Here is a 14,293-nt window from a genome sequence, read left to right on the forward strand (position 1 = left end):
GATTATAAGACGACGACGCCCAGACGTCAAGACTCATTTGTGTAAAAAAACAACATCATTGAAGACAACATCTGGTTCTCTGAAAGGAAAATCATTCTATTTTAAAATGTTAGTAAAATGTTAATATGTATAGACTGATATGTGTGTAGACTAGACCATAGTACCATAGTATAGGGTACCATAGTAAATGACACACAACTGTTCCTATCCTTCCCCCCCTCTGCCACTCAGGTGGAAGAGCGCATCACTGCATGCCTGGCTGACATATCACAGTGGATGTCCTCCAACCACCTCAAGCTGAACCCAGACAAGACTGAGCTTCTCTTCTTCCCAGCTAAGTCCTGCCCTATGCAGGAGCTAACTATTTCCGTAGACAACGCCCTGGTAACGTCTGTCCCAACAGCCAGGAATCTTGGTGTTGTCCTGGACAGTCAGCTCTCGTTCAAAGCTCACATCACAGCTGTCACTCGATCATGTAGGTTCACACTCTATAACATACGACGAATTAGACCGTTCCTCACCCAGGAATCAGCCCAGCTCCTAATCCAGACAACAGTCTTGTCAAAACTCGACTATTGTAACTCCCTCCTTACTGGCCTACCAGCATGTGCACTTAAGCCTCTCCAGCTGATCCAAAATGCAGCAGCTCGCTTGGTCTTCAACCAGCCAAAATTCTCACATGTCTCCCCCCTGCTCCGCTCCCTCCACTGGCTCCCGGTCGCTGCCCGCACAGAATACAAAACTCTGATGCTGGCATTCAAAGCAACCAAAGGTATGGCTCCCCCATATCTTACAAGTATGATTGAACCCTACAAACCCTCCCGCGCACTCAGATCAGCCAACGCAGGGAAACTGGAAGTACCCTCACTAAAAACGCCGGGACAACGCTCCACACGTCCCAAACTCTTCTCCCTTCTGGCTCCAAAACTGTGGAATACACTTCCCATTGCAGTCAGAACTGCAGCATCACTCCCAATCTTCCGCCGTAGCCTGAAAACCCACCTTTTCAGACTCCATCATGGCCCATAGCACTTACCCTAACCCCTTAGATAGAATTTCTGTTGGCTTAGATAGCATTTGACTTAGACTTATAGCATGTTATGTAGACAGCACTATAATTGTATTGAATATAGTCATAGCACGCCATAGTACATATGTATAGCATAGTAGTGAATATGTATAGTTTATTATGTATAGTGTATGTATAGTTTCATCATATAGATATTCCACTGTTACCTTCTTAGCTTACGCATGTTTCATGATAAATGCTTTTATGTGATGTATTCCCATGCTTTTGTTCTTGCCTAAATGTAAGTCGCTCTGGATTAAGAGCGTCTGCTAAATGCCTAAATTGTAAATTGTAAATTGTAAATTGAAGGAGAAGAACTGTAGTCTCTTGGTATTTCTTATACCAGTAACAATCAGGCTATATTTCAGGTCTCCTTGCTTTAATGTTAGTTCCTACCTCAGCGAATGTTGTTAGGGGGACATGTAAAAGTGTGGGACAGCCAGATCCACGGTGTTATGAAGTTACTGCTCTGAAGCGCTGCCGTATTGGTTCCAGTTGAATAAAGAAGGCATCATAACTTATCCTCTGTTGTTTGGTTAACTTGGCCAGCTTTTAGAGATGTCACGTCGCGTTCCTCTTCCTCCATCTATTTTAGCAGTAGTAGTGTCTGTCTGTTGCTTCTGTCCCTTACACTGGTTTCAGCAGTACTGGCGCCATCTAGTCGCGCGGATGTGCAAGGACTAAGGATATGTCAAAAAGTCCAGTCCGCGAATATATATGACCCTGTTTTGTAGGATATTTTCATTTGATAAAAACTATTTGGCACAATACGGATAATGGTTTTTATGGGATTTTTTTTAAATCCCATTTATTTTCCTACATAATTTAATAATAATTATATGAAATATGTTTCAATGATTAAAACAAATAATAATAATAATAATGTTCTACATTTTAAAACAAATCTCAGAAATTCCATAAATAAAGAAGAATAATAAGAAGTAGTGCAAATAGCCGATCTACAAAGTCGCAGCGCGAAGCGACACAATATGCTATTTTCACTAGTTTGTTTCCGGGGCAAACATAGATTTTTCTTCATTTCTTTTATATCAACGAATCGACATAATTGACTAAATGGAATACTTTGTTGTACAACAGTACAAAAAAAGGTCTTGCAAGAACATCAATCAATTATTGATTATGTTTTATAATCCATGAAATAGATTATTTTGATTAACTATTGCAACCCTAAACCGTTGGATACACGTCAAATTGAAACTCAAACCTTTTATTTATCTGCGTGTGTGTGTGTGTGTGTGTGTGTGTGTGTGTGTGTGTGTGTGTGTGTGTGTGTGTGTGTGTTTCTCTCTTACGTGATGATGCGAGAGCGCAGGTTGGGGGGCTGGGTGACGGGCTGGACGGGGCTAGGACTCTCTGACAGAGGGGTGTACAGGGGCAGGTCCAGCTGGTCCTCACCACACCCTCCTCCTCCGTGAGGGTCGTGTTCGATGGTCAGCTGGAGGAGTCGGCTGGTCTCCTGGATCAACAGGTCAATCTGTGTGTGTGTGTGTGGGGGGGGGGGGGGGGGGGGGGGGGGGCCGAAGGGCTAGTTACCAGTGTTGCCATGTATGCTTATTATAAACAATGTTTTCTGTAACATACTAGTTGCGTATTTGGACTTTCTTAATTTTTTTGAGTGGTGCAACCACTCCAAGGAACAGCAATGTCCGTGTTCACCTATTTGCCTATGTGACGTTAATGAGCACCAGTATATGACTATGAGTACCAGTACCAGTCCCAAATTAGGTCCCTGGACACCAGGTTGAGAAGCACTGTGATAGGTCAGGATTTCCTGTTTCTGTCTTGTTAAAGCTGCACTTTATAACTTTCCTCTTCTACCCCAGAGTTTCCTGCACAAGTGCTGACATTTTTACCATTGAGCTAATAGAGCCTGCCTGCTAACTTGCTCATCAGGTCAAAACCTTTGTCAGATCCTCCTGTGTTTGGTGAGAAACGACCTTTGACACGATCTAAATGTCTCAGTCAGTAGAAGAGCAGGGAGACTAATCCAATTGTATAAGTTATAAAATATTAATAACATACTCTACCATACAAATTGGATACAAATACATTGTATTAATTAAAAAACGTTACATAGTGCCCCTTTAATAAGAGAGAATATTCAAATCCTTTATTTAAAGGGCAATTGTGCTGACTTTCAACGTAAATCTCATATCGTTCTATATTGTGAGGAGCTGGACATACAGTATGAAGGAGATCTGCTCACCTACTGTACAATGTGTAAAAGCTTTAAACCTGTTCAACATACTCTGCTAGTCGCTTCTTTCCAGTGCCCTTGACATCCAGAGCATAATAGGCTTTGCACATACTCCAATATTATTGGTATGCATTCACAGGTGGCTGTTAATGGAAGTGTGTGTGTGTGTGTGTGTGTGTGTGCGTGTGTGTGTGCGTGTGCCTGCATGCGTGCAGGGGCTTAGTTCCCACCTCATCCAGGGGAACGTTGTGAATGGGCGTGCCGTTGATCTCCAGAATCCTGTCGCCAACGTGAATGGAGTTCATCACATCTGGACTGATGCAGTCAGTGTCCACCCTGCATAAGGAATGACAATGACAATCACATCTGGACTATGCCAATAACAATCACATCTGGACTATGACAATGACAATCACATCTGGACTATGCCAATAACAATCACATCTGGACTATGACAATGACATCTGGACTATGACAATGACAATCACATCTGGACTATGACAATAACAATCACAACTGGACTATGACAATCACAACTGGACTATGACAATCACATCTGGACTATGACAATGACATCTGGATAATGACAAGGACATCTGGACTGATGCGGCCAGTGTCCACCCTGCATAAGGAATGACAATGGTAAGGACTTGTCGTGGGTCAAACGTTCACTTCCACCAATCGACTGGTTTATAATCCCCCCCCCCCTCCCCCCCCCGCCCCCCTCTGCATGACAAACCCTATACAGCTTATCGCCTCACCTTTGAGTTCAGCCATGCGGGATTGGTGTGAATGACCTGTCTCTCTCCTACAGCCCTTAGTCGGACAGTCCATCACACTAAAAGCCTGATTTACACTTGGTTCCGTGTGGCGTCGGGCACCCTGTCGTATGCATCATGCATCACATGGCCCCAGTGCATGCTCTCACATAGAAAATGAATTGGGGCCTCGACTTGATGTCTGTAAACACATTTACTGTAGTGTGGAATGAATGCTCTTAAACCATCAAGACCAATTCTGAAAACTCCTTCTAAATCCTACCGAAGTTTTCAGAAAAACTGCTTTAAGATCAGAGCTCTCATAATAGTTCTGCAGGAGGCCATGGGCGAACACGCTACATGATAAGATTTCTACTTATGATTATGAATGACATTAAGTTCCACATACAGTATTAACTGCAATGATTCCATTTTCATTATCAGTATATTGAAGAGATTTCAAATTAACCTCATTCACCCCCACTATGCCATTTCTTTATGTTCTCTCCCTAATCGCTAATCCTCTGTCAAGTTCATCTTAACTACATTTGCACTCTTTCACCCACGCATGCAGTCACACACGTTTGACATTAACATTTTAGCACGACGATTTTATCAATGCCATTCGTACAGTTTATTTTTATTTTTAGCTGTAAACCTATAGAGCCGAAGAATTGTCGATCTACAAGCCCACAACACGTCGCAGATGGACAATTTTTCGGTGCACGGCTACAAAGTGTAAATCAGGCATATCTCCAACTCTACATCCCTAAACCTAACCTTTAATTGTCCAGTCCTAACAGAACCCCAACCTGAGTCCATTCCTCATTTTAAACCTCTAATTATAAATCACGCACGCACGCACGCACGCATGCATGCACACACGCACGCACACACGCACGCAGTGCAGCAGACTTACTGTGACACTCTGACGGTGGGTTGGGTGTGTTCGGGGCTGTAGCCGTTAGGAGGGCTGATTGGCTGGTCGATGGAGACGGAGATGCCCCGCCCCCGGCGCCCGTTGCCACCGGCGTCTGCGGAGGCCGGAATGGACACCAGCGTCACCGTGTGGGGGATGCGTGAGCATGGCGACGAGTCCGGCAGGGTCACCGGGGTCACGATGGTCTGGTAGTAACACTGACCGCTATACGACACCACAGCACGCAGAGAGACACCGCGGGGGAGCAGGGAGAAGGGGTGGACAGGAGAGAGAGAGAGAGAGAGAGAGAGAGAGAGAGAGTTGTTGTTTGTCATATTTGTGATTGTGCTTTGGCAACACTTGTAAAATGTCATGCCAATAAAGCCTATTGAATTGCATTGAATTGAAATTGAGAGAGAGAGAGAGAGAGAGAGAGAGAGAGAGAGAGGGAGAGAGATCGATAATTGAACACTGAAAGTGTAGAATTTAAGGTAAACACTAGAAAGTACATCAAATGCATATAGTATGATAATGCAAATATACAATATACACACATGTGTCTGAGTGCATGTGCATGTGCATTACATGTAGATATGTGTGAGTATGTGTGACTAAAATAGATGTTTTTAAACAGGTTTTTTTGTGGCTTTCGCCTTTATTTTATATATTTTATGGAGGGACAGACAGTAGGCTGACAGGAAATGGGGAGAGAGATGGGGGGAAGACATGCAGTAAAGGCCGTCAGGATCGGGAGTCGAACCTGCGGTACACTGCCAGACTGGAGGATTACCAGCCAAGTTGCCTGGACCGCTGAGCCATGGCCCAGGCCAAATAGATGTTTTTAAAATACAACCCGTCTTGTTTGACTTTGCTTGACGTCAATGATCTGTATACTGTGTGTGTGTGTGTGTGTGTGTGTGTGTGTGTGTGTGTGTGTGCGCGCGCGTTTGTGTGCGCGCGTTTGTGTGCGTGTGTTATTGAACTATCTTTGGTAAACAAACATATTGCATAACTGTGAGGCTCTCACGGCTGGCGTCTATAAATGGCTTTATTCAGTGTGAGGCCTTATGAAATATATATCAGATGATTAAAAACCAAGGGCTGCTGAATGTCCCCTATTCGTCTCTGTCAGGTGGAAACTTTGTATGTCCAAAGCTGTTACTTTCAGGATTCAAATTCAAAAACAGCAAAAGTAGCAGATCGTAAAACTCAAAACATGCCGCATTTCGGCCCTGTGCTACTGTTGTTAGTTTTTTGGGATGCTGTGTAGTGTGATCAAGCAGGCAGTAGAGCATTCATTTACGAAAAAACACAAAAAGTTAAAATATGGAGATAAGAGGTTTCTGCCTGACAGCAACGATATGCTAAACACAGACGACGACTACGTGAAGATGAGGCTCCTAACTTGAATAAGACCACTGACGTATAAACACTGAGTGTGTAGGCTGTGACATGTTCACTGCTGCTCTTAGGTATTTAAAAAAAGGTTAAATTACATTTGGATTGCTATGGTGGCTGTTGCTATTTCATATTGATTTGCGTGTAGTTGATTACTGTCTTCTTCAATGATCAGATTAAATGCTCACTATGTGTGATTGACTGTCCTTGGAGACTGTGCTTCATTTTGATTGATTAAAATAACATGATTAGATTGTGTGTGTGTGTGTGTGTGTGTGTGTGTGTGTGTGTGTGTGTGTGTGTGTGTGTGTGTGTGTGTGTGTCGTGTGTGTTTGTGTGTGCGTGTACGTACGTGCGTGCGGTGGCGGGGGGGTAAGGGGGGGGCTCAAATGACACAGTGGTTCTGGCTAATACCAACTGCAACTATTGATTATTTTCTAAGCAATTACTATATGAATTACTTTTGATTAATCAAATAATCTTGAAGCGTGTATGCACGTATATCAACAAATCAATGTCGAAGATGTTGTCATTTTCAACTTAACAGTGTTGGGTAAAACAAAGTTTAAAATAGCCAATAATCTACAGTATCACAACATGTTGCGACGTTCTGCTGGCGTCATTTTCAGTACTTTTGAAAAATGTATTAAACAAACAATATGAACTATAATAATTTGTTACACCGGCCCCAATCTGATTGATTATGATAACATGATTGGAATGGGTGTGAGATCTATTATACAGTATAGGAGCAGCATAGGCTCTTGACAACATCAAACGCTACCAGACCGGTTGTGGTGGTTGTGGTTCTCACCAGTAGAGCTTGGACCTCTCCACCAGGGCATAGGTGTCTCCATCTCCGATGAACGCCTTGCAGTTCAGACAGGTGAAGCATTCTGGGTGATACTTCTGTTCCCCGGCAACCTGCACAAACAGCAGAACAACAAAGCATGGTTATGAATGGACTTCTTATCGCTATTATAAAATACAGCTTGAAACCTGAGCACATACTGTACAGTACAGTTGAATCCAATGCATTCTCAAACCCACTGCTTTAAATGGGTTGACAAGTTGGGGCAAAATCTAACCCTGTGTAAACGGATTCGAAACCCAGGTGTCATGTGTTGGAAGTTACCTAGTGACTAGCCTAAAAGGGAATTTTCCTCACCCTGGGAAGATATTAGAGTTTTGGTCATCAGACAAAGAGGCTCTGAGCCACTCGGCCACCACACTCATGGCATAATACAACTCCTGGGAATTGAACCCAGGTCTCCCATGTTGGAAAGACAACATTTTGTCCACCAGCCTGAAATGGGAATTCTTAATGGGGCTGTCCTGTCGCATGACAAGTTGGTGAGGACCTGATTATTAATGATTCCAAGCCTATCAATATGCATCTGGAACAGAGCTCGGGTCACTCTGCTGTGCCTCATGGGGCCTAAGGCCACTTGGGTCACGCGTGCCTTGTTTTACTTTCTATTTTTTTATTTTTGAGGGGCGATAGCCCCGTCTATATCCAGCTTTTGGTGTATGTAACCAATATTTTGTCCTAACACAAACATAAATAACATTGACAATGAATGGACAATTTTGCGTAACACAAACATTGATGACGAACACCCCTCACTTCACACGGGTGTGAAGTGAGGGGTTTGGATTTGAATTACTGGGAACGGTGAAATGGGAATCCTGTCCTGTCACATCAAATGGGTGACATGTGGTCAGGTTTTTGCCCCCAAATCGTCATGGTAGCGTGACCTGAGAGTGAAGATGTGTAGTTGAAAGCGGTCTAATTTTGGGCTGCTTCATTAAAACAACCCATTAAACATCAATGAAGTTGTGTTCAACGCAGATTCAGGAGTGGAGAACGCCCACTGCTCAACCTGATCACTCAGCTTCCCTATCTCCTTATCGAGTTCACCTGCGTCCTACAATCTCACAGCCAATCACGTAACATTCCCCACAGCATAAATACACCTCCTATCTCATCCCTTACCTGTTTGATACTGCCTCCCCCCCCTCCTCCCCAACTAACCCCCTTCATCCTCAGCCCTGCCCCGCTAACACTTCTTTCTCTCTCCTTCTCCTAGGAGCCCGAGGGGGGCAGCATCCGAGCCAAGGCGACCGATCGCTCCCGAGCAGAGCACGGCCATGCACCCGAGACTATGCCCCCACCCTGAGTCTCGCCCTCCTCGGGCTCCTCATCAATACACAGTCTCACTTGTGCAATAAACACCCCTAAACTTGAGCAGTGGTGTGGTCTCTTACTAGTGAAATAACCTTTGTCAGTGGTGAAGGCAACTCATACATAGCCACAAAACACTGATGTGGGTTTGTTAGTGGGACTTCAATGTGAACTAAAAACAACGCACCAAGTTTGGATGAAATAAACAACCCCACAGAGCTACGCTGTGAGCAGAATAACAAGCAAAGCACAGAATGAGAGACCCCAGAAGAACTACTCTGAGAAGTAGGCCAGGATCTGGTCACTCAGGGCCCAGTGGAGATTGGGTTAGCTATACTGTAGCTGCCAAATGGGTCTGGCTAGCTTCAAGCCTGTTTACGAGCAGCTAGGGATGGAATTGAGTTACAGCCAAAAAACAGAGCAGGCAATGATACGATTAACTAAAGCGAGATCTGGGTTTGATTGCTGGAGCACGACATTTCCTCCTCCTTAGTTTGTCAAGAGGAGATTGAACTATAAGCCAGTAGTTTGTGACCAAAGGCTAGTCAAAATCTCAAGGCATATCTGAGAGAAACAATAGCCGATCAGATTTTTTTTTAAATAAATACATTAATTAAATTAATAAAATAAATACATGTAAAATGTTCGTCTATATCATAATGTCATGCCTAAAATAGCGACACCTGGATGAAAGTAAACAAGTGCACACAAAGTAATGATATTGTAAACTTTTGCTATAGTTGATATTGTAATAATGTGTTTGTGTCAAAATATCACTGGCTCAAGTGTGTTAGTGTCCACCTTCAGACTTGGAGGTTGGGAGATCAATCCTACAAAACAAAAAGGTACCCAATGCCGCCCTGCATGGCACTCCCCTGGATTGGGGTTCAGTCCCTACAACATACAGTACATACAGTACAGTACTAATGTCATGCCTGGGGGACGGACAGGAGATAGGCTCTATGGCCCGGGAACATTACATCAGTGTATTTCGGGCACACTATCTGGGAATCACCGCTTGTAACGGACAATTTTACCTTCCAATTTTACCTTCCTTGGATCTTTGGCACGTTACTTCACAGGTGTGGATGGGAGTGATCAGTGAGCAGTAGACAGTGAAATAAAGAGATTGATGTCCAGTAGAGATTCCAGTTTTACTTTATTGTAGTCGCAGTTGTAATGAATGATATTGCGTTGTCATTTCTGTATATACCCTGATCTCCTGTGGTTCTCTGTCTGCTTCTGTCTGCCTGGCTGGTGAGAACGGTGTACTCCCCCAATACCTGTGTCCTAAATAGCCCACAAACCATACCCAGTGCTGTCAAATCTAGATCCCCCCAAGTGTCCAAAAATAATATTGCCACTTTTCCTACTAAGTTGCAGTGAAATGAAAACATGTCACAAAGTCATTCTATGTTCTCTTAGTCTTTTTGCCTTGAGTTGGAGAGTCATGTCTGCTGTCTTCTTTGTCATCTCATCCTGTCTGTCTATAAATTGATTAAATCATTTGCGTGGACGTGGTACACAAATTTCCTCCCTGCCTCAGGGCTGTGTGTGTGTCTGTCCATGTGTGCGTGCGTGCGTGCGTGCGTGTGTGTGTGTGCGTGCGTGCGTTCCTCTGGTTTCCTTGGTGATACTCCCAGGAGGGCATGGTAGACATATGGATGGATATTACACATTGTTTTATTGATTATTTTATTCTCTTCTCTTTTCCACGCTGCAGTTTTTGTCTTCCCCCACTGCCTTTCTTATTTTGCTGTGGTTTCATGAGTTTTATTGGCTCTTTATATTAGATGCAGCAGCCGTCCTGTCTCAGCAGCGCTCACATTTCCATAAAGCTTTTACTTTGAAGGGTGCAGCTGACAGCTGAGGCTGAACCTCTTCTGTCTCCATGAGTAGAGAAGTCTCGCTTCCATCAGCTCCTCTACAAAACCATAACCAACCCCACAATGGTTGCAAAACACATACTTCGAATTTGGTCTTGTATTTATTATTATTATTCCATCCATATAAATAATAATGCCAAATAATTAGGTTTGTTTGACCCTTTTTGTTTGACACTTTTTATGCCTTTATTATAGATAGCTGACAGGAAATGGGGAGTGACACGCATATGCAGCAAAGGCCATCGGGATCGGAACTCCAACCTGTCACGCTACACATTAGCCTAGGTGCCTGGACCGCTATGCCAGCGGTCCAGCCCCTTTATCTACACAAACCCTATTCTGAGCATGTGATAAATACGTGCACATTCTTCACAAAAAGGCGAACATTCCGGCAAAAATAGTATACCTATTTTTGCTATTTGAAGAGCAACAAAGTATATAGGCTTTAAGTGGTTAAAATAATTGGGCTCCATAACAACCTTGCATCCATTTAGTTTTATTTTAAGTTATTCTGTGTGCTGCATTCTCTCTCTCTAAACCCCACCAGCCTCCCATCCCAGTGCTGCACATTAGAATTGCAAATCACTGCAGTTCCACGCGGGGAGCCAGGGGGGCATGCACTCCCATATCCACCCCACCCATCCCATCCCAAATATTTATGCCAATCGAGGCATAAAATGAAAGCCTCTGAAAATGAAAGCTCTTGGGACTGTGGGACAGTGGTGTTTCTTGACCTCTAGCTCTGACGGTCAGGGTCACAAAGGAAAACAGTGATTTAGTGAGTGAGTGGGTTGGTGGTCATCAACCGCACAGCATTACCCCAGGGACAACATTTATAGATAACACTTCAGGTTATTCACTGTCAATCGATCAGAGCTCCACAAGCAAGGACACTATTGTATAGTTAACATTTCCATCTTTTGTGGTTTGATTGTTTTATTGTTCTCACAGCCTGTAGGCTTATGAAAGAGAGTGAAATCCGCAATGGTTTATATTCGGTGTACAGAATATGAAGGGAGAGTAATTTATCAACAGGACATAATATAGAATATACAGTGAAAAGTAATTGTACACATATTGCAAATCCAGTATGTGTAAAGAGAGAACAAAAATATAGAAAGAGAGAGAGTGAAAAATTAAGAAAACAAAATCAATGAGACAGAGGGGGAGAGAGACAAAGAGACACAGAGACAGACGGAGAGAGAGAGAGAGAGAGAGAGAGAGAGAGAGAGAGAGAGAGAGAGAGAGAGAGAGAGAGAGAGAGAGAGAGAGAGAGAGAGAGGAAGAGAGAGAGAGCGATAGAGAGCAGTCAGATGAGCAGAATAAATCAAATCACTGACTGAGAAGGTTCTTATTTTCCCTTGAAACTGCTTTGTAAAAATGTTCATAAACAACTATAACCACCTCATATGGTTTTGGAACGTACAGTATTGCCACAGGAATGTAAACACATAACCTCACAACACATCGTATGCATCATGTGACTGCAATGAAAGCTGTTTCTAACTACTTCAATCTTTATTGTACTTTGTCCCCCTGGGGTCTACTGTATATTTGGTCCCATTATTTCCCCCCCGATCTATAACAGATGTCTTTGTAGAAAATAGCCGATCTACAAGCTCACAATGTGGCGTGATGCATTGAGCTTGTGGATGGGCTATTTTCGACATGCCCAGAATAGGGATGCAATGGTGTTGGTGTGGTGAGGGACTTAACCACAGTAATACAAGCTGTGTCTGTTTGCATTCCAAATAAGATGGTAGCTGTAATAATGCCTTTAGTAAAAGATAATTTGAAGATAAATCACAAAAAAGGACTGCAGATTATTTATGGGGAGATATTAGGAGAGAGACATGCAAGACAAGACTTGGATTCAAAATCGTGTCCTCACAACAACTCACAACCAAGGAGCGCATTGTGCATCGTGTCCTCACAACAACTCACAACCAAGGAGCACATTGTGCATCGCGTGTTTCCAGCTTGTGGATATGCTACTCTCCATGCTTTTGTGTGACGATGCTAGTGTGATCGAGTAGGGCGCTAATTTTTATGAAAAACAATATGTATTTACTGCTAGGTTAGGTTGAAGGCCTTTGAATTTGACAGAGTCAAGAGTCTGTCTCGAGAGACTATAGTACAGGTTGAAGGTTGTTCAGAGTCAGGTACAAACATTTACAGAGAGGAGCGAGTGTTAGAGAGGACAGCTGGACAGAGACTAGCTAGCGTGACACCGTCACACCCTGTGGTTAGTGGTTACACACACACACACACACACACACACCCAGCACACACTTCTCTACAGTACGACCACATCTGATTGGCGGCAGCTGCTGCTCTCATGGTAAACTACCACTTCAGAGTGTTGAGTCAGATTTAGATAAAGACAGAGGGATAGGGTGCTGTAGGAAGATGATCCATACAAGATATGTTGAATGAAAAAAATAACGTTGCATATGAACCCCTGCGCATCTTAATATCACAAGACTTTCCAACGATCTGCACGCACACTGCCAGTAGGCCAAGGAAGTCTAAATCCCTGAATATCCTATATTATATTAAAATTGGCTAATGGGTTGGCGCTGGGCAGCTGGGCGGATGGACAACAAGCAGTGATGTCAGTTACAAACAGAAACTGTTGCCTAACAACGCAGATTTGCACATGACTGTAACAGACCCTGTGTATGTGCCTTTGTTGTCTGGTGTCTAGAAAGTCCATATCCTGATAGAATTATAATTTGCGTGGATCTGCATGCTCCCTCTCACTCTGTGTGTGTGTGTGTGTGTGTGTGTGTGTGTGTGTGTGTGTGTGTGTGTGTGTGTGTGTCTGCCTGCCTTTGTGTCTGGTGTCCGTGTTAGAATCCCGTATCCTAATCATCGTGTGTGTAATTATAATTTGCGTCGGTCCAAATCCTTGCTCTCACTAATTTATCCAAATATATGGAACTCTGAGAGTATACAGTACAACTGCAACACTTTGTACAGTCTCATAGATGCTAGGGTAGTGTACTTATATTGTCATGATGTAATTGCCTATAGAAACTAGATATATCGCTCCACTGAGCAGTTGATTGGAGATAAATAATCCCAAAATAGCATCTCATTTACTTCCACTGTGCAGTGAAACAGTTCTCAGAGTCACTCTGTTAGCACATAACCAACACTGTTTGTCGTACCATGCAAGTCAAGGAGATGCTATTTTCAGAAAAAAAATTCTGACAAAAGAACAGAGTGATACTACAGTATATGTCACTATTGGACTAGTTACATCAAGACAAGCTAAGAACACAACTCCTTGTCCTATTGCTTTAACCCGGGAAAGCATCATTTCAGCATTGGCTATTAAAAAAAAGCAGATCTACAAGCGCACATTTGTACATCTGCTATTCTTTTATATATTTTGAAAATCTTTGAAGTGTATGTGTTAAAGTGTTGAATCATTTGGATTATTTTAAACTCAAAGAATTTCTTCTGGTTGTGTCCGGCACGAAACCTTTTCAGATGGGGGTCCACGTGGTCATATACATATCATACATACATGAAAAAGTTTGAGAACTACTGATTTAGAAGGCATTTGTGGAGTCAACCTCAGGTCTTAATGGGTCATTCTACTCATACAGTATGTGTTCATTTCCCCAGGCATGTACTGTACTGTGCTTTACCGCACTGGTTCCCAAACAACCATTTGTGGGTCGCGGTGTACTGTACAGTATATGTCTATGCTAGTTGAACCACTGCTGTAGCGTATACTGTAAGTGTCTATGCTAGTTGAAGTCGCCCTTCTTCTACATCATGTGCACATGTCTCCCCCCGAGGGGCAGCAAGTATGGGTGGGGGTCGAGGCACATGGGCCCAGCAGGCAT

The 14,293-nt window shown here is 43.3% G+C and overlaps 1 protein-coding gene across 3 annotated transcripts in view; it reads right to left on the reverse strand.

The window, feature by feature from the left end:
• LOC310864972 (LIM domain kinase 1-like) overlaps positions 1-14,293 on the reverse strand; it is a 97,738-nt gene that overhangs the window by 15,024 nt on the left and 68,421 nt on the right. For all 3 annotated transcript variants that reach the window (XM_083773883.1, XM_083773884.1, XM_083773885.1), the window contains 4 exons: positions 7,177-7,286; positions 4,965-5,189; positions 3,518-3,623; positions 2,383-2,564 (listed from right to left, as the gene is read on the reverse strand). In XM_083773883.1, coding sequence (XP_083630009.1) covers positions 2,383-2,564; positions 3,518-3,623; positions 4,965-5,189; positions 7,177-7,286 — 623 coding nt within the window. The remainder of the gene's footprint in view (positions 1-2,382; positions 2,565-3,517; positions 3,624-4,964; positions 5,190-7,176; positions 7,287-14,293) is intronic.

The sequence above is a fragment of the Protomyctophum parallelum genome (assembly GCF_964188405.1).
Source record: "Protomyctophum parallelum genome assembly, chromosome: 9".
Taxonomy (NCBI): Eukaryota; Metazoa; Chordata; class Actinopteri; order Myctophiformes; family Myctophidae; genus Protomyctophum; species Protomyctophum parallelum.